Source organism: Anabrus simplex, chromosome 2 (genome assembly GCF_040414725.1).
Source record: "Anabrus simplex isolate iqAnaSimp1 chromosome 2, ASM4041472v1, whole genome shotgun sequence".
Taxonomy (NCBI): Eukaryota; Metazoa; Arthropoda; class Insecta; order Orthoptera; family Tettigoniidae; genus Anabrus; species Anabrus simplex.
Window position 1 is genome coordinate 685,696,155 of NC_090266.1, and position 21,610 is coordinate 685,717,764.

General features: G+C 39.1%; 1 protein-coding gene across 5 annotated transcripts in view; it reads left to right on the forward strand.

The window, feature by feature from the left end:
* Positions 1-10,251: 10,251 nt before the first annotated feature.
* LOC136864373 (synaptophysin) overlaps positions 10,252-21,610 on the forward strand; it is a 134,241-nt gene continuing 122,882 nt past the window's right edge. For 3 of the 5 annotated variants that reach the window (XM_067141288.2, XM_067141289.2, XM_067141290.2), the window contains exon 1: positions 10,345-10,374. In XM_067141288.2, coding sequence (XP_066997389.1) covers positions 10,360-10,374 — 15 coding nt within the window. In that variant the 5' untranslated portion in view covers positions 10,345-10,359. Of the gene's footprint in view, positions 10,375-21,610 lie in introns of all 5 variants that reach the window. The other 2 variants (XM_067141291.2, XM_067141292.2) reach the window with 2 other exon arrangements.

Genomic DNA, 21,610 nt, shown 5'->3' on the forward strand with positions numbered 1-21,610 from the left:
GCCTTATTACAGTACATATCTTAGAATTAATATAATCTAGAACAATATTTGCTATCTTTCGTTTACCTGAATTGTTTAGATGAAGGCCATGCTTTGAGTAACAGTGTCTCTCGAAATTGCTGCTATCAATTACCTGTGTATTGCGAAAATGTTTACAAATTTTAACCATATCTGTATTAACTTTGTCCACTCCAATGTTCACACATGAGTCTCTAATCAAATCATGCCTGTGGGGTACGTTCACTACAAAGATATTAGTGTGAGTCAGCTTATCTAGTATACATTTAAGTTGAGAAATTACATTCTTAGCGTCGTTGTGAGCTACGTCGTTCGTCCCGCCGATGATCACTACTGCATCACGATTTCCGAGATTTCTTGCTGCCTGTTCCGTGTTTTCCAATACCGTCTTGATTGGGGCCCCAGGATAGGTGACGGCCGATGCTGCAATATCTTCATTGTTCATTTTCTCCGCAATTCCCTTCGCCTGTCTATCACCAAATATAAGAATGTTCGACATTTTCGCAGGTGCACTCTGTGGGATTTTAGGCCTAACTTTGCCGCTTCTCGTAACGGATTTTGCGCTATATGTTTGACTGCTTCCCATACGGATAAGTCCTTGCGTATCGCTTACTTCCCTCAAGGCTGAAAATCTATTTTTGGTGTCAATTACAAAGTTGTCATTATTTAACTGTACACTTTTCCTCCTAGAATCTGAAGGAACTTGACACCACGCGCTAGAATTCACGGAGCCACCTGTGTTGTGAGTGTTTACTGGTACCAGTACTTTTGATTCCAGTAAACGTACCTTCTCATTTTAAATCTCACCCTCCGCTTTTAATGCTTGTAAATCCTGTTGCAATAAAGCGAGAATTACAAGTACATTATCATGACCTCGATCCTCCAAGGAATGAGACGCCAGCGTTTCGTTGACCGTTGTAGGCCTAGGCTTGTTACCGCTATTCAGATTGCTCTCGCCACAGCTCACACAGGTCCAAGTGTCTTCATTTTTTTAGCAAAACCAGCACTACATATACACTCAAAATGATACCAAATTAAACACTTTTCACACTGGATACCATTCTTCACTCGCTTCTTGTTTACACCACAATTATTCGCGATTATTTCGCAAGAGAACCGGGAGCTATCTTCACTTACATCCTTTGCTGACGCCATCTTGAAAACAAAATCGCTAATAGTATGGTGGACGCGGTGTTCAAGGAGATTCAAATATGGCGGTCGATTAGCCACTCAATGGTCCTCTTTCTAGCTCGTTGGCATTATCACTTTTTATAACCTCACTTTTAAAAACCTCAAAAGGTATAGTAATTAAGACATGTACTGGGATTGGTATCAACACCGAGATTTGTCCTTATCTGAAAAACATAGCTCATCAAGTACACATAGAACATCCTCTCTATTGACAAATTTGTCCACGAATGCTTTAATGCACCCTAATAAATTATTTGTAACAACGAAATCATCACGAAGCATTAAGTACCCTAGATCTGAATATTTGTGCATCTTCTGTAATATGAATTAGGTACATCCTGGTACACAATATAATTGCCACGTCCTAATATCTATATATATATAAAATAAGAGTTTTGTCTGTAGAATTTAAAAAGGATGGTATTTATGTACCAGTCGTGTCCACAGTAACAAGGAAATGCACTTTTTAATTTTCCGTAATTTATGTCTGTCTGTCTTTACACCCATCACGAGAAAACGGCTGAAGAGAATTTAATAAAAATCGGTATGCGAAGTCGGGGAATAATTCGCTACAATCTAGGTCATAAATAATTTTATTCACGCTGAGTGAAATGGTAGTTTAGGGTAAAACCTGAAATTTAATTCTCAAATATTTAGGTTTTTAGTTGTCGTATTTTATGAAAATCGGTATACAAAGTCGGGGTAATACGTCCGTATAATCTAGGCCATAAATAATCGTATTAACTCTGAGTGAAATTTATATATATATATACAAAGTTATATAGTATTAAATTTCCGATCATTTATGTCTTATGCATTGTTACCGTACCGGCAGCGATATTCATGAATTTGGATTTCCTTACTAAGTCCAAATCGGCGCAGAGTCACGAGAAAAAAGGGTAAACATAATTTAATGAAACACGGCATGTTAAAGTCGGAGAATAAAGGAACTACAGTCTACGCTAGAAATAATTTAATTTATTTAATAGCGCACAAATGTGCATTAAAATACATTAATCCTTCGCATATTTTAGTAAAGATTTTGTTCTCTTGTTGCACTTGCTGAAATGATAGCGATCGCAATGTTTGTCACACAACATACACACACAATGAAGAGACGGTTCATGAAAGCCTGATCGCCGGCATAGACGTTGGTGAAACCCATATACCGCCAGCCTATTGAAAGCACATCTCATGTCATTATTTGGACCGGTCCAGCTGCGGCCAATCATAGCATCAGTTGAGTAAAATTCCAGGCAGATTTCTGCTTGTTTTCTCTTTCTCTCTTGGAGTACTTCTTCTTCTTGCTGCGTATGTGGAAGCTACATTCTTATTTTCAAATCTTCCAGTAAAAAGTTTCTTTGAATAATCCATACGCAAGCCGTGATGGTGAAATTTTGGAGATGCCAAGTGTTCGTTTCAGAACTCTGGCCTTTACATTTTCAATTGTCCGAAGGTCGGACACCGTTAGTCTTTCCCAAATAAATTCCATACCATATGTGAGAACTGGGAGGACCTTGGCGTAAAATAAGTCCATAGCTGTGTCTAGCGATAGTCTACTCGGGTTTGTAATGTCATATATGCTCCTGATGGCTGCTAAAGGTCTTTCTCTTACGTGAATTCTAAATGGGGTGACCGTGGGTTGTAAAGTGACACCCAGATATGAGAACGAGTTCACTATGTTTAGGTTTCCCCCTCCACATTGTATTCTGTCACTAGATGCCATTCTCCCCCTTTCCGGAAAACCATCTGAACTGTTTTATTCTTATTCATCACGAGGCTGTTGTTGACTGCGTACTCTTCAAGTTTGTCCATTGATCTTTGTAGCTCTTCCCTGCTGCTCAAACCCATAACAATATTGTCTGCATATTGATAAAGTACCACTGAACTATTGTCAATGATCTGCATGATATCTGCTAGGGTTACGTTGAAGAGGAGGGGGCTTAAAGGTTCCCCCTGCAATACTCCGTTTGACTCAGTTATGTTGTTCGATGATGATTTCCCATCTTGCACTGTGATCTGATTGAAGACCAGGATATTGTTGACTGCTATGGTTAGTGGATTATCTTGTCCAATCATATTGGCCAGTTTTGTAATTAGAATTTTTCTTTCGGGTAGATCGAATGCCTTTTTGAATTCAACAAAGACTGCGAAGAATTTGCCATTTTAATGTCTGATTGTGTCATGTATGCTATCAATGAGGTTTGCTACTGCATGTAGTGTTCCTCTTCCTTTCATAAAGCCGAACTGCTGCTGTTCTGGAATCTTTGTGTAAGTCTCCTGCGATGTGCCTGTTCTCTAAAATTCTTGAATACACTTTGTAGATGTTATTTTCTAGAGCAATTCCTCTATATGAATCAGGATCATCTCTGTCTCCCCTTACTTTGTACAACATTTTAATGTTTGATTGTCTCCAAATTTCCGGAATTTGCCCTGTAGTGAAACATTTATTGAACAGATTGGTCCATATATCTAGTAGTACGTACATCGATAGCGTCTTTCAGATTTTAATTGAATATGCCGTCTGGTCCCACAGCTTTTTTTCTTTTGAGCTGAGTATTATTGCTTTAACTTCGTCCTGTGTTATCGGCTCGAACACTGCTTCCGGGTTCTCACGAAGTGGTAGAGCTATTTGAACATTTTTTGCATTTAGAGTCTTAGAGATATGTTGTTCCCATGATGCTATTGGGAAGTCTGGGGTGATACAACACTTTCTCTTCTTTAAAGCGATGATGGGTCCCTCTAAGCAGCGCCTCCTAGAGAACAAGGCCTGGCAATACGAATGAGAGTAGCTGATGACGTATGTTGAAGGAGGCCCATGCCAGTAACTCAGTTAGCTTGTTGCTGCTTGGTGTATGAGGACGCGTTTCCCTATTACGTGTGTTTTTCATCGATTATATTAATGTTAATCGAGTCTTGTGTGTTAACGCTCGCTTAATATTCCTATTAGTGTAAGTTCAGTTAAAGGTGATAGTACTTATAAATTGTTAATATTGATAAATTGTGTTTAAAATGCCGGCATGGCCACCACGTGAGGTTAGAACTGAGTTTATTTTTAATGGCGGGCTGCTGTGAATTGCGATCACTGTTTTTCAAATTATGAATAACGATGCCTCAGAAATGCAGTGTTCCAAATTGTAAGGGCAATTATCGCACTGGCCCTAAAGTGAGTGTTTTCTCGTTTCCAACTGACGACTCGGAGAGAGCTAAGTGGTTACGAGCTATTCGCCGAGATGATTTCGTTCCTTCCAAAAATGCAAAGGTAAGTCTTAGTTATTAGTGTATTATATATGATGTCAATCATTCAATCACTTAAGTTGTGGAATGGTCCTTGAAACGGAGCCCAGTGTTGTAGGTGTGCTAGCTCCATTTCAAAACTCATGAGGTTGAAAGGACGACCAGCATGTATGATGAGAGAAATGGGAAATTATTGACTGCACCTTTATCTCATCCAAGGCTAGTGAAAGGTTTGTGGATAGGTCTCTTATATCTTTGCTATTTATGAATGAAATATGAATGGACCCTTAACTGCAAGTGAGACAGTTCTGTTTATTATATCGCATAAGGGAGAATACGACTTAGTGTAGGTTAATATTTTTAGTTCAGGCTAGACAGCAATGTTATTGTGTTTATTGCAATTATGTTAGGTTCTGTATAATTATTATAAGTTCAATGATTTTCTCTGTCTCCTTGTGTGCTATTCATTTTATATTAAAATCAACCAGATATATCTAAGAAATGACATGGTCTTGTGAAGTAAGTGGTGCCATGAATTAATAGACGAGCGCATTTATATCTAGGCGAATGCATTCTAACTTGGTGTAAACGTTTTAGGAGCTGTTCCTTCTCAGTTTCCAAACTGCCCGGAGTACTTGTCTGATACCGCATCTGCCCACCGAGAAGCTCCAGACAATAGGCGTAGACAATGAAAGTTTGGCCAAAGCTCTTGCTCAAAGTTTAGAGACCTATGAAGATCATATCAGTACTGTTTCTTTCAAGAACTTCCAGGAATTTAAAGAAAAATTAAGTTCAATATATGTGAAACAAGACTGGAATTGCACTGAAAAGGAAAAAAATTAGTAGCTCTATTTTCCATAGTAGTTCCTTTAGAAGAGAACAAAGTAATAACACAAGAGAACTTTTATTTTATCATATTTATTTCCAGGTTTTATGTTTTCAGGGAGAGATGTTACATTTGAGAGGGCACCTTTTATGTTAAACAGGTATTTTGTCATTTAAAAGTACGGTTCATTACCTTGGTGTCACATATCCTACAAAATCATTAACCATCCTTTCCTTTTGTCTGTGGTAAGCTGAGGCTTTCTCATTTTTTTAGTACATTACTATTATTAATCACTGAGTTGATGAACCTCTATGAATTCCATTCAAAGGCAATGTGTAAACTCTGAATTCAGGGCTAATCACTGTAAGTTCCTTCAGTAGTAAAGATTCCTGTTTGAGTAATTGTGAATTCAATTATGAATTTCCTCTTCCAGCATTATAGCCTACTCACACTGTGGTTATGAATTTCCTCTTGGAGAAAGTACTCCTTCCAGCTTTTGTTATGTAATGAATCTAACATGCATCTGTGAAAAATTGGGGATTAATTACTTAATTGATCTCATCTGTGTCATATCTATATAATGCAGCTGGTTCATAAAGCATGAAATGAGTTGTTCAGTGTGTGTTCTGTTACTTTTTTATTAATGTAATGGCAGGGATGCATGTTCTTAATGTGGTTTCTTAGGATTTTAACAATTAATGTTCATAGAGATTTCCTTTTATATTTTCTTATATCATGTTCACCTCATGTCCTTTTCAATTTTAAGCAACCTGGTGAACTTAAATTGAAAACAATGTCTGGGTGAAGGTCAGTTCAAATGTTATAAGAATTGGCATGCTACTTTTCAAATTTAAGAATTTCATTTTTTTCCCTGTTTTGGTTATTTGAATCAGGGTCCAAATTCATATACGTACATTTATTTACAGTAGAGAATGCGAATATAATTTTGATGACTTGATGAACAAAGTATTGTTGGCATGTACTGTAATCATTCTCTTTGCATAACAGCCAAATTGTGTGAGCTCTTCACCCCCTTAATTTATGTGAGGCTTCTATTGTAAAAAAATGTTTACCTGTTTTCATGACCGACAACACTGAGCATTACAGCTTGTATGTTCCTGGACTGCTACTAATATACTGTAAGTAAGGTAGTTTATACGTTATTATTTTTATTTAATAGTCTTTTCTGTACTTACATGTTGTTTTTTATCTTTTATCATTCATCAGCAAGTTCAGTTTTGTAAAAGCTTGCTTTTTTTGTGTCGCACCGACACAGAGAGGTCTTACGGCGAGTTTTGTAAAAGGAACTGATCCTTTTTGACTCTTAAATATACGTAAGAATGTGTCATATAGACATATTATTAAAGTGGTTCAGTATTAAGAGTCTTAAAAAATTCTTTTTTTTCATTTTTAATTGTTCTTTCTAATTATTACGGTATATTACTCATTTCGCTTCCGATATGCGCGTCTACGAGAAATAATATTCGTAGAATAACCAGCGTATTTTTCAAGTTTCGTAAGGAATTAGCTTCATCTACTATCCACTCGCGCTGAGCCGTGGTGGTCACGGCTGAGCCCAGTCGCGTGACGTCACGAATCGTATTGCCAGGCCTTGTTCTCTAGGAGGCGCTGCTCTAAGCATCCCTAGCTTGCGTAAGAGCTTGGTTTTCAGAGAATATAGCTTTTTTCTTCCTGATTGTTATTTGATATTATTTTCTCTTCGCCGCATATTCTGCCAGTATGTAATTACTATCCGACTGTCTTGCTTTTTGTAGAAGTTCTAAAGTCCCTTTTCTAAGGTCGTAGCATTCCTTATCGAACCATATCTTTGCAGTTTTGGGAGGTCTTTTTAGTTGGCCTTCCTTAATGAGGTTCAGCGTCATGTCTAGCGCTAGGTCGGTGAGGCCCTCCTCAATCATGTCTGGGATATTCTCTAGGCTGCTCATCTTCCTTTCAAGTACTTCAAGATCTGTGTTCCTTGTGGCGAGCATTTGAAAAGTATTCTTAAGATTTCCTCTTGTTTTACCGAAGTCAACAGATACTGAAATTGGAATGTGCTTTCTTTTTGTGGCCATATCACAGAGTCGAAAGAAAACTAAATGTGAAGGCCTACAATTTAGAGAGCTCATAACATTAATCAACAATAACATTACATTGACCATTGTTTGTTGTGATGTGCTTTCTGTTTTCTGTTGCCACTCACCTCCGATAGATAGGATTACTGCTGCGTACCGGATAGTTTTTAATTTGCTATACGTCGCACCGACACAGATAGGTCTTATGGCAACAATGGGATAGGAAAGCGCTAGGAGTGTGAAGGAAGCGGCCTTGGCCTTAATTAAGGTACAGCTCAATAATTTGCCTGGTGTGAAAATGGGAAACCACGGAGTACCACCTTCAGAGCTGCTGGCAATGGAGTTCGAATCCACTATCTCCCGGTTGCAAGCTCACAGCTGCGCGCCCCTTACCACACGGTCAACTCGCCCGCTCGATCGAGTGTAAAGGCCGGTCTCCACTGATTAACATTTAACAACCACATGTTAATTGTAAAAAGTGTTAAATGTTAACTGGTGACACCATCAACATGTTAAATGTTGAATACTGTTTCATTTAACATTGTGTCCACAGTTAAGAAACATGTTAAACTTGACTTCGTTTCTTTATATACAGGTAGTTCATCATATCAATTTGTGGTAATACATTTAGGTGGTGTCTGGTATTTTCAGACAAGGACATTGGACTCAGATGTAGGGATTTGGCCTTTGTTATTGCCATTGTTGCTTCTTGTTATGATTTAGAAATGCAGTTCTATTAGACACAATTCCTGCCGTCATCCTGCTCATTGCTTCAAAAGCAAACCATTTAGAAGTATAAATTTTGTCCGCTCCCACCCCGACTTTTCTGACTTTTTTGCAATAGTCGACTGTACTGGGAGCGGAGGGACTCTAGGTTTTTCGATGCACTCGCGGGAACAATTATAGATAATTTAGAATTCCTGGAAAATGTCGGCTTTCTTCGCTTTATCACTGCATTCCTTTGATGAGACTTCCCACAAAAAGGCCTTTCTATTATATCATTAATTAAGTCCAAAGTAATCTTGCTCCACTCCATTTTTGCCTATAAATTTTAGTATATTGCAGAGAGAACGACACACGTGCGCGTATTTGCAGCAGTAATGCATTTGTAGCTTATAAGAAAGGAAACGAGTGATGCGGAGTGTCGTAATTATAATCCTACTTCACGAGAAGCACGTCGTTTGTATATTTGGCTATCTGTTGACATGGAAACGAAAAGGAAGTTGCCGAAGCTGTGCCAACATCTCACGAACAACGAATTGACTTGACATGTTTTCCACTTGGAGCGGAAAACACGCCAAGATGTTAAAAGTGTTAACCTCAACATTCTGAGTTAGCATGCAAACTCAATTGGAAGACACAATCACATTATGCATGTCAATTGTAACATGTTAAATTTAACATGTTGGTGTTAAATGTTAATCAGTGGAGACCGGCCTTAACAGCCCGTCTGAATATTGGAGGGAAGTAGATAACTTTCTTCTTTAGCGTGCCATTCCTCTGGTTCATACATTTTCTGATTTTACTGGTACGTAACACACAGGTTCATCATAGCATTCGAGCTATTCAGTCTCTAATCTGAGGCACTGATTTAAATGAGCAGGGTGCATTTTTAACGGAATAATGGCAGAGAAGTGTTCACGGCAGTCTGCAGCCTGGTCATTCCAGCTCTGGAGCTTTGGACTATTAGATTGGCACCGTAGTACTGTTCGTTAAAAGTGAGGAAATATGCGGGTTTTCATTTGATAGAGTATTTTGTATGATAACATTGCTTTTAATCGCTACATTCCTACTGACGCTTTTGTAATGACCTATGTTCTCTTCAGTTAGTAAAACCATAAGGTCAGTCTTTCTGAGAATCCCGCAGGGAAGCACGGGTTCATCAGCTAGTATCAAAATAGTTTTTGAAACAAATTTCGATGAATACATCACTACACTAACGTTTCCAAATCAAAACATACGAACAGAAAGAACTAAACTGGTGCTTCACACATGCTCATGTTTACATTAGACCAAACCTATCGCGGCACCATTATAGCTAATATCGATAGTTGCGTTTTCTATTATATTGACGTACGGAATTGAAATTATTTGGACACACCTTACTGTAAAGAATCTGTGCACACTAGAGAGAGTGAAAGCACTCTTCATCAAACGAGTATGTGGAGTATCAAAGATGATAAGATAAAGACTTGTCTACGTTCTGGCAAGATAAAATTTTCCCATAGAAGATCTGATAATACATTTTTACATTGCCGAATATTAAAGTCTCTGAGGAGTTACTGACATACCGGTACCTACAAAGACGAAGAGAAGAAATTTGGCCAGAATTTTATGGCACCGGATCTATGATAGACCGGACTTGGACTATGCACAATTTAGAAATGAGACATATTTTTTCGTGAATGGTGGTGAATGGATTCCACACCTCATCTGTAAAACCACATTATTTCACGAACGAAACGCGACGTGTGAATGTCGGCAGTGTGGAAACGGTTGCGACCGGTATCATCTGGATATATGTGTTAAGAGATGAAAATCGACAAGCGAGTATGCAAATCAAACGAACTACAAATATAATTATGTAGGCCTAGTGCCTATCGTAAGTTATGATCTTCATTTCCGTGTTGACGTCTAACCGTTGAATGGTGAAACATCCCTCAAGCTCTGTCTTATCGGCCAAGTACATATACTAATCTTCTCTCTTACACTGTGTGACAATTTGGCTGCATTATATTATACAATATATTGTAGTTGGTCTTGGCCAAATCCTGCCTACTCTCGAAAAGGAAAATCTCTAGAGGACTATGCCACCACAGAACTTACATCGCTTTAAGTGTATTAATTTCAGGTATTCAAGTATCGGTTATATAAACTCCGTTACAAGCATCAAGGAAGAGAAGAGTAGAACGAGTGGCCGAGGTAGAAGGTAGAACAACAACAACAACGATCGACTCTTCGCCATCGCTTGAGACGAAATCCTAGAAAGGTGGTTCGGACAACACACCCACAATGGATTCTGCTCAGGTAACACTGACTGTTGAGAACTCTTACAATGTTATCTCTGCCGGTACCGTATTTTACTTTAATTTTCGTGTTTTGTCTTGTTTAACAACTAATCTGCTTTGATTGGCAGAAAATACAACTTTGGAAACCCTTTTTCCTGAAACCTGAGAATTTTGAAACTTTCCGTAAATGTAGGCTGTGAAAGGCCCGGAAAGTTTTTTGAGCGGTTTGTTCAGTTTTCATAGAAAATGTTCACTATTTTGCTTACTTTTTAGGAAGCGGAATTTAAGTAATTAAGAGTATGTTACTCTCCATTTGTTGTGTCCTATTGTAGTATCAGTGTGATTCGTGGTAACACGCTCTTTGAAACTTACGTTAGATATTTTTTTTCACGGTGCTCTTGAGATACGCTATATTTGTTATAATAATTATGTTAACCTGTTATCACTTTTCTTAGTTGTTGATACGGTATATATTTTATCGAGGGAGTGGCTACGCAGTTTAGGTCACGTAACTGTCAGGTTGCATTCGGTATGATGTGGTTTCGAATCCTACTCTCGGCAGCTTTGAAGATAGTTTTCCGCGGTATCCTGTTTTCACACTAGGCTAATTCTGGGACTGTAATTTAGTTAATGCCATATTCGCTTCCTTTCCAGTTCTAGCTCTTTCCTGTCCCATTGCCGCCATAAATCCTATCTGTGTCTGACGTAGGTTAAAACAAGATATTTTTACCTGTTGGTGAAAGATGTACATTGGAGTAAACTGCAGTGAAATTCTGTTATCACTTAAATCATTTACAGTCGAAGCATGTTATTTCGATATTTTTAGTGCCTTAGTGCCTTGCTATGAAAGACTCCCAATGTTGCTTAACTTGGGATATCTTGCAGAATCCAGTTTATAGTTCAGTGGTTAGGTTCCATATATTTATTTTTAAGAAGTTTAGTATTTGTGTCAAGTAGTTAGGTGGGATGATTTACCACTGGGCACTTGCAGGTTAGTTATCTGAACGTGATGTTCAGCTTTAATGTTTTATTCTTTTGTTGTTTAAAAAAGTAGACGATTATCTAACCCCTCTACCCCCCACTCCACACATGCTATATATCTTCATTTGACAACGGTTTGAACAGCTAGCTCAACCAATGCTCATAGCGTTCACTCAGGATTGCAGCCTTGTCTTTCCGGTCTCCTAAAATCGCTCTTGAAGCATGGAATGATTTTCTTAGTCCATCTAGTGGCAGACTTCCTTTCTGATGCAGTTGAATGTGGTACATTGCTAGGCTGAAGGAACAAATTCCTCTCAATCTCAGCAAGAACTTTTATGAAGTAAAATATTGTGATGCAAGTCTTTTACGACTGATTTTGTGGAAAACTATGAAGAATAATTAGTGTACTGGATCTTTGACCAAGCGAGTTGGGTACTTGGTGAGTGTCACATAACAGTAATTTTACATTTGGGTTGAAACCTCACAATTGGCAGCCCTGAAGATGGTTTTCTGTGCTTTCCCATCTTTACACCAGGCTCATGCTGGGGTCCCAAAGTAATTAGGGCCTCGGTTGCTTCCTTCCCAATCCCATCCCATCATCGCCATAAGACCTGCCTATAATGGTGTGACATAAAACATATAAGAAATAAATCTGTTTTAAAAAAAACCAGAACTTTGAATAAAGACTTTGTTAAAGTGAATGTAGCCTTTTGATTTTAAAAAAGTTGATCTGTAGAAATAACTGTTTAATAGTTCCACATACGAGAAATTGCAACTTACATGCTCCGTGACATTGTTAACTAATTGATCGGTTATAATTCTTTGTTGGTTTGTAGAAGTCCAAGTTGATGATATGGTTCAAAATACTCTGCTGATTGGTACTCTATCCCAACAACCATGTTCCTTCCCTTTTGTATCAGACTCTGTGAAATATATAACAACACTGGGCTGAGTAGCTCGGATGGTAGGGCGCTGGTCCTCTGAGCCCAACGTGGCAGGTTCAATCCTGGCTCTGTCTGGTGGTATTTGAAGGTGCTCAAATATGTCAGCTTCATGTTGGTAGACTTAGTGACAGGTTAAAGAACTCCTGCGGAACAAAATTCCAGCACCTTGGCATGTCTGAAAACTATAAATGTAGTTAATGGGACATGAAGCCAATAACATTATTTTAAAAAAATTTTTTGTGCTAGTTGCTTTACGTCGCACCGATACAGATAGGTCTTATGGCGACGATGGGACGGGAAAGGGCTAGGAGTGGGAAGGAAGCGGCCCTGGCCTTAATTAAGGTACAGCCCCAGCGTTTGTCTGGTGTGAAAATGGGAAACCACGGAAAACCATTTTCAGGGCTGCCGACAGTTGAGTTCGAACCTACTATCTCCCGAATACTGGATACTGGTCGCACTTAAGCGACTGCAGCTATCGAGCTCGGTAATAATATTATTATTAAATATATAACAACAATTAAACATTGTGATATCTTGTTGTTAACCTAGCCTGTCATCAACAAAGTATTTCAAAGATCAAATAATGTCCTAAACCAGATTGAATTTAATATGTATTCGGTTCTAAACCTTGGTCTAGGAAACTTGAGCTCATGTACAATTGCTTTTATCGTGACATATTCTGGAACGGAGATTAATCGAAAGATTATTTTAAAAAAATTTATTAATAGCTAAGCCTACCAACCACTTTCCTTAGGGACATTATTATTCCTTTAACGATTTATGTCTCCAAACTGTTAAGAAATTACTGTCATTCTAATTGTCAAGCTTCCGTGTCATCACGTGCACTGGTTTAATGCAACTCTGTGCCACCTTATCTTGTGTTAAACTCATCGGTGTATTGATGTTTTGGTCTTCCCATATCATTCCTAAACCACACACCTAGCCTACCTCCATATACCAACAGAACAAGTCATAGGTGCACCAAGATGTTTCCTATCAATTTAGACGAGGGGTAGGCAACCTTTAATAAGAAAATATATTTTCCATAATGTGTTTGTCTTGAGGTGTGCCAAGCACAATACCTGTTTTTATAATCATATTTTCATGTTTATTTTTTTACTAGTGGCTTTACGTCGTACTGAGAGAGATAGGTTTTATGGCAACGATGGGATAGGAAAGGGCTACGAGCTGGAAGGAAGAGGCTATGGCCTTAAGGTACACCGGGCGAGTTGGCCGTGCGGTTAGGGGCTGTACCTTAATGAAGGTCATGGCCGCTTCCTTCCCACTCCTAGGCTTTTCCTATCCCATCGTTGCCATAAGATCTATCTGTGTCGGTGCGACGTAAAAAAAAATGCCTTGTGTGAAAATGGGGAAACCACGGAAAACCATCTTCAGGACTGCCGACAATGGGATTCGAACCCACTATCTCCCGGATTCAAGCTCATGGCCAACTCGCCCGGTAATTTTCATATTTTATTTATATACAAGTGACATATTGAGAAAAAACGTATTGGGCCAATGACCTAGATGTTAGGCCACTTTAAACACCAAGCAAATTTTGCATGTAGGCCTAAGGAACATAACACATAATCATTCAACAGATCTCAGTATTTGAGCTTTAAATTTCGAGGCATGTTACAAAGTGGGCCTATTGTTAAAAACTAATTTGTGAGGATATTAATGGAATCTGTTAATAACAACATTCAAATTAATATAAATATGAAAACTGAAATAATAACTTTTATTGAAGTTCTGATAATTTTAATGTAAAACATGGCACTGGGTAAAACTTGGGAAAACCTCACCTTGCACCGCTAGGGCATATTGCAGCTGTACGCACGATGTTGGTCTATTGTAGCCAGCACCTTACTCAATTGCTCACACAGCGCTATCTGCTGTTTCTGGAGCACTCCTTCTTTACGGTCTGCGCTTGTCAGGTCATTGCCCTAATAACTAAGACATTGTTTGGGAGTTGATTATGACTAGTTTAATTCTGGGAGTGATGCCACATTTCCCGAGCAAGTGGCTGCGCGATTTGTGTCACGTAGCTATCAACTTGCATTCGGCACCGCCGACGTCCGTAAAGATGGTTTTCTGTGGTTCCCCGTTTTCACGCCAGGCAAATGCTCGGGCTTTACCTTAATTATGGCCACAGCACAGTTGGTTCCTTCCCACTCATAGCCCTGTACTATCCTATTGTTGCCACGATACTTAACCTGCATGGTGCGACATAAAAGCAATGTGTAGAAAGAAAAAAAAAAAGCCTCATGTAATAAATTTCAAATAATGTCTGTCATGGCTCTGAACTCAGGAGGTAATAAAAATTTTGCATGATTTCTGACATTTAGTTATAAAAGTAAATATATTTCTAGGGGCAAGTTGGTGGATCTTTAACCTTTGAAGTGAACCCTTCACTCTCCTACATGTAATACAACTGAGCGAGTTGGCTATGCAGTTTGGATTATGTAGTTGTGAAGGTTGCATTCAGGAGATGGTGGGTTCAAATCCCACTGTCGGTAGCCCTGAAGATGGCTTTGTAGGGTTTCCCATTTTGCACTCCAGGCAAATGCTGTACCTTAAGACTTCAATCTTTTCCTTCCCATGTCTAGCCCTGACTTATCCCATCATCACCATAAGAGTTGTCTGCATCAGTATGACATAAAGCAAATAGCAAAAACAAAAAAACAAACATGCATGAAATAAAAGTTAAAATTTCTATAATTTACCTTCTGTATTTAATTTATGATGAGGACCTATTCTCTAGCTTTTCCAATGTAAATCAGGATGTATTTGTACAGCGTTGCTAGTGTAATTTTGACTGTATATACTGTATGTATACGGAACACTGAACTGTGGAATTGAGTTTGAAATTGCTCAGCTAATGAGTACTTAATAACAAAGAGGTTTAATTTCAAATAATACTCGGCAAGCACCCTGTTGTTTATCAAACAAAAATATTTAAAATATAATATAAAGAATTACAAAATATATGGTGGGTGTATGAAATCTGTGTATTATCTGCACACTTTTTATCGATAGATTTGTGTACGGGTGTGGGGAGTAAGGAGGGAGCAATTCTGGTTCCAGTGATACTGCCAACTGAATGGAAATGAAATCTGAATTGAATCGATAATATGATCGATCGATCTTAATTTTGCTAAACCTTTGTTATCTTAAGCCAACAACTGTCACACACACACACACACACACACACATTATATAACATTTCTCGATGCGAATCTTATTCCTAGAGTGAATTGTATAGTTTAGCTTTGCTGTGTAAATAACAACAGTACTAGTACGTAAAGTGTACGCCAGATGTCTCACAGCGATGCATAAGCGATTCATAGTTTGTGTTTCAAAGGTTGCCAGTATGAATCTCGAAGATTGCCGAGGTCGACCAATTCAGCACTAGGGTGTAAATCTATCCAGAAAAGGTGCGCAGATAATAGTTAGCACCTGCGGGCTCCACATTGCATACAGGGAAAATGATAAAATCACGTTACTTTCATTTTCTCTCCAGTAAGAATAAAAGAAAAGGAACCTATGGCTTGTGTATCACTTCTGTGCCTCTGACAGCAGGTTGACAGAGTAAGGGAGAGAGAGAGAATGTGGCTAATGTACAAATATAAGCGTGAACTCTGCTGGGTAAGCCTCTGACCGTGATGTCATGCTTTTGTCATATTTGTTTTGGGAGCATGATGGTTGGATGCAAACAGTAGTGGTCCACCAGTGTTACCATTTTTATTTGCGCATGTGTCTGAATTTAGCATATGTGTAAAATTATATTTCTGTCCATAAACTGAGTTATTTGTCTCGCAATTAGGTAAACAAAGTAAGCAATTAATTCGTCTTTATTTGTGGCGAAGTTAGGGTGCAAGGCCCTGTCTTACACTTAACCACAACATTTAAAATAATTAACATTCATATAATTTTTTAAATACAACAAAACTTGTTTTAAATAATATACTAATAGATATGGAAATAATAATAAAAGAAATAATTGTAGAATGTACGGCAATATAAATGAACATAATAATTTTAAAACTAACCCTAGTAATAATAAAAGAAGGAAACCCAGTAAAAACCTATAACTAGCAAATACATTTCTAATTTTTATGAAAATAAGCTAATTCATGCACTCATTCACATATGCACATCGAACAAGTCAGCTAGAAGTATTCAGCAAGTGATTTCGGCAATCCATCTTAAATCTCTTATGAGAACGCAAATCCCTAATGGTAGCAGGGAGGGTATTCCACAGCCTAGCGGCAGTGACTACAAAGGAGCGGTTGTAAGTCCTGGAGTGACTGAGATATATTGTTAAACAGGAGCCAGATTGTGTATCGTGGTTATGATAGGAGGAGAGGTAATTAAAGTTTGATGAGAGAGAGAGAGAGAGAGAGAGAGATAATTCGGTACACCTGAGTTTAGAACTCCATGCAGAAGAGACAACCTGTGGAGACTGCGACGCTGATGAACACGAAGCCATGACAACTCCCTATAATAAGGTGAAATGTGAGAATCAAATTGCAGCTTAAATATAAATCAAATAAAGGTGTTTAAACGCCAAGTATCTTGTTACTGTCTTGAGATATGTCCGTAAGTACAGTGTTGCAGTAGTCTAGAATTGGTAAGATATTACTGTGAAAATAAGTTATTACATTTTTGTCTTGTTACATGGTATGATAAGAGCTGAACAGAGTTTTTCAGAACTCTTCAAATTGAGGAAAGAGGGATTAAAACTTGAGTTGGTTTGTGCTGAATGGATTGGTAGTTTAGAGAGCAACGATCTGCAAAATATTTTATGTTGCTCCGCTCTTTGGAATATAAAGTTTGCTGCAGCCACTTTATTCTTTCTTTCCAGTATTCATACTTTGCAGGGATCTTCAGAGAGTCCCACAGAAGTTGTCAAAGCTCCATAGCTTTCAACACTAGAAGGGTTATGTGAACGAATCCGATCCATGAAATGTCACTGTAATATTTGTCCCAAATGAAAGATAAGAGTTACTTTTACTCAAATAAAATCTGCGGTAAATTAAGAAAGACCATCGTTACTAGAGAAATATGTAGAAAAATATACGTACTTAACAGGCTGTAGACAGGACTCCCCTTCCACTGCTCCTGCCGTCTTTTGTTTCTTTCTTGAGGTCCAGGGCTAGCACCGACAAATAGGAGTGCTATGTCTGTGAATTCTCATTATCTTTGTCCATATGACTAGCGTGGGCAGTTCAAACAGCAAAATAGCATGATCCCTGGACCAATAAATATATTACTTTTTTGTTGAAAGGAAAATAGCATGATCTCTGGACCAATAAATATATCACACAGTGAATGAGTTAGGGCATGAAACGAATGAGCAGCATGAAGAAATAGACACCTGATCAATTCAAACAATTTTAGTGAGCAAAGACATCACACACGAAAGTTTTAAACAAACAAAACACAATACCAATATAAATGGTGCGTTATTGGACATTATAAATTTTCCAACTAACTCATTCCTGGTTGCCAGCGTTTCGCCCCCGTGTGCTAGGTTGGTCTCGTCAGTTCGTACCTAGCACACCTACCAAGATGCATGGCTAGTGTGTACCGTGGAGGCCACTGCGTAGGCTACTTGAAGCCACCGGCAGTGCCAATGCACTACGAGAGACTTTATCGCATTTCCAAAAATTGATGCCGGCTTGGCCATCAGATTATATGGTTGTGCGACAAAGTCTCTCGTAGTGCATTGGCACTGGTGGTGGCTTCAAGTAGCCTACGCAGTGGCCTCCACGGTACGCACTAGCCATGCGTCTTGGTAGGTGTGCTAGGTACCAACTGACGAGTCCAACCTAGCACACAGGGACGAAACGCTGGCAACCAGGAATGAGTTAGCTGGAAAATTTATAATGTCCAATAACGGACCATTTATATTGGTATTATAAATTTACTCATTCGGGACAAATATTTCAGATTCCCTATGGGAATCAACATCTATATCAAACAAAACACATACGGAAGCTCGCCGACGTAGCAGACAAAAATAGTTGTAAGGTAGTAAAGTACGTAATCATATTCTCTACAAGTAAAATATTTCGTACCATTTCTTAATTTACCGCAGATTTTACACTTTATTTGAGTAAAAGGAATTATTATCTTCGATTTGGGACAAATATTATGGTGACGTTTCGTGGATCCAATTCGTTCACATAACCCACTGGAAGAACAAGAGAGGAAGGAAATAATTAAGGAAAAAGTCTGACATGTCCAGTGAGAAATTACAGAAAAATAAGTCATTTCATAAATTTTTCTTGTTGACACATGGGTACTGTCTACAAAACCAGTGAAGGATGATCTTAGATAAAATTATTTTGGGAAAAGAAAGTGATTGTATTGTAGATTATACCTTGCGGTCTGCTCAAAATAAATAAAATATTTTCTCATAAAGAAATTAATTTGAATAGACTTATTCTGCAACACATTTACTACTGGTGATGCTTATAAGTGTTGAGAGCATGCTGCGAGCCCATGTGCTAATCCTTTATAAATAGGGCTAGGATTTGTGTGCAGTTACATATTCTATTCCTTTCAGTCTGTTGTTCTTTGGATTAGAAATCTTTACAAATTATGTAATGTCCATTGATATAAACTAAAATATAATTTGACATATTATTGCTTGTTATTACATAAACCTACATATTCCTAAGGGGGGCAACCCCTTGGGAACAAGTACAGCGAATTAGTCTGGGTTCCAGCTTCCCTAGGTTCCTGGTTGCCACCAGAACTGATGGGCAGGATTTCAAGCTGGTTAAATCGATACTTTTTTTAGTCGGCATAACAAAGGTGTATATGGTGAACTTGAGGATCTAAAGAAAATGCGTAATGGTGGTTTGCTTCTGAGGACGAGCACTGCGCTCCAAGCCAATCAGTTGCTTAAGTGCGACCACTTTGGCGACATCCCCGTCAAAGTGAAAGAGCACAAAAGCTTGAATCTGGTTCGTGGAGTTATTTTCCACCGTGATCTTCTGAACACCGACGATGAATTGATGGAAGACATGAAGCACCGTGGCGTGACACACGTCCGGCGCATTACGCGCAAAGTCAACGGTGAAGACGTTGCCATGGGTGTGTTCATACTCTCCTTCAAATTGTCAGTGTTGCCAGAGAAAGTCAAGATAACAACCTATCGCGATGTGAGGCCGTACATCCCGCCTCCTATGCGGTGCTATCAATGCCAGAGATTCGGACACATGGTATATCATTGTTCGAATCAGTCAGTGTGTGGTACATGTGGGTTAGTAGCTCACGGCGCGGAGGAGTGCACACCTCCGTACAAGTGCACTAACTGCTCTGGTCTTCATTCTCCTCGGGATCGGAACTGTCCGACCTATCTGAGTGAGAAGATCTAGGACAGGGATGGCGAACCTTTTCCAATTGGTGTGCCATTTCAAGTCTGATTTATTATTCATAACTGTCTACTGTGCCACTTGTTATTTTCCTTTCGAATGGTTACAACCCGCGACAGCCCCTTCCCCTGACTTCCATCCCTAATTCCAAGTTATGTTCCATAATATGTTTTTACATATGGATTTCTAGCTCAGTAAATTACATTGTAAAATACTACATTTGATTGCATGTTCCGTGGTCGTATTTTACCAATACCACAAATATACATGTTTAAATGTGTACGATTTAAGAATACCTAACATTATTTTAAAAAGTATATATTAAGTGTCCATTGTAACACACTTCGTCATTAAGTATTGTTATATATAGAAATCAAGATGACTAGTATTGCCAAAGCACTTTCAGTGAAATATCATTCTCAAATTTAGCGTGAAACTTGTTGCTGAATCTTAGTAGCGATGACATTTATGTTAGGTTCATAACTTCTTGTCTTCAATAACAAGCAAGAAGCACTTAGGTCTGAACCAAGATAGTTTCTAACTGTTCACAACGTTCATTGTAGAAAATAGTAGCTCACAGGTGTATGGGTAAGTAGCGCTGTAGCAAGTTTCTTCATGGCCGAGGCTGTTCCACTGTTCAAGTATTAAGTTCTCCGGTTTCTGGAGAGAGTATTCACCATCAAAAGCACACTCGATTTTCACCAATGCTTTACTAAGCTGTAAGAATTTGTTCACCCATGACTGGTATCTTGAAATTCAGTCAGCTCCATTTCTAAACTGCCACTCAAAAAAATTTACCTTAATATCACTCAAGTGTGCAATACCAGGCTTTGAAATAAAGTGCGATAGATTTTCCTAATCTCAAAATAGGGATAATCTCTTAGCAACTATTTGTCTTACGGAATTCAAAACGATAAACACTTATGCCAACACAAGCCAAACTTCAGTAATTGACTGATGTGGGTGAGCGAATTCATCTGACATTTATCTCTATCAGTGTTGCCATAATGCACGTCTGAATGGAATTTGAAATTAGATTTTCGGTACTTATTTTTTAAACCTGAAACATTATGAATATATGATGCATGAGGTATGTATAGTCTGTAGAACAAGACGTGCATACAAACGTTAATATGCGTGTGGTGTGCCACCGAAATCGTGTTTGCGTGTCACAGTTTCACCATCCCTGATCTAGGAGATCAAGACCCTGGATGGTCTTTCCTACCAGGAAGCGCGCCGTAAGTTTAATTCTCTGAATGCACCGGCCAAGACACTAGACTTCAGCTTGATAGCACAGTCCCTGCCAGGTTCCTCATTTTCAACTGGAACACCTTTCCAGAAGATAGCTGCACCCAAGGCGGCAGTTGCTCCTGTGAGCAACGCCGCAAAGAGAAGAAGCTCGAAGGCGGGTCGATCCCGGCCTTCGACCACCAATATACCTGTGCCGCCTACCCTACGCCGGCACAGAAGCCCCACGAGGTCAGCAAAAGCCGCGCCTAAGCCGGCGGAGGCGACTTTGTCGACCAGGGCTGGGAAATCATCTCCCAGCCCATCTAAACAAGAATCGACGGCGGGGAAAAAGAGCGCCCGTAACAGGCGTTCTTCTACATCTCCTACAAATGGGGCCTCATGCCCTCCACCTGGAGGGCCTGATTCTGCGCCAGCGGGTCTTCCTTCTGGAGGACCTGCGCGCTCCCCTCGTAGGAAGAAACTCCACCCCCGGACTAAGTCGAAGAAATTGAAGGCATGCATCACCTCGTCTAGTGACGGGGAGATGCACATGGAGCCTGAATCTCCATCTTCGGATGGGGATGTGAGTGTAGGTTAGGTTAGGTAGCATTACGCTGCTCCTAACCTAAACCTCAGAAGTCCACTTACAATATGGCAGTGTTACAATGGAATTGTAACGGTTATGATAGGCATCTTGCTGAGCTGCGCCAGG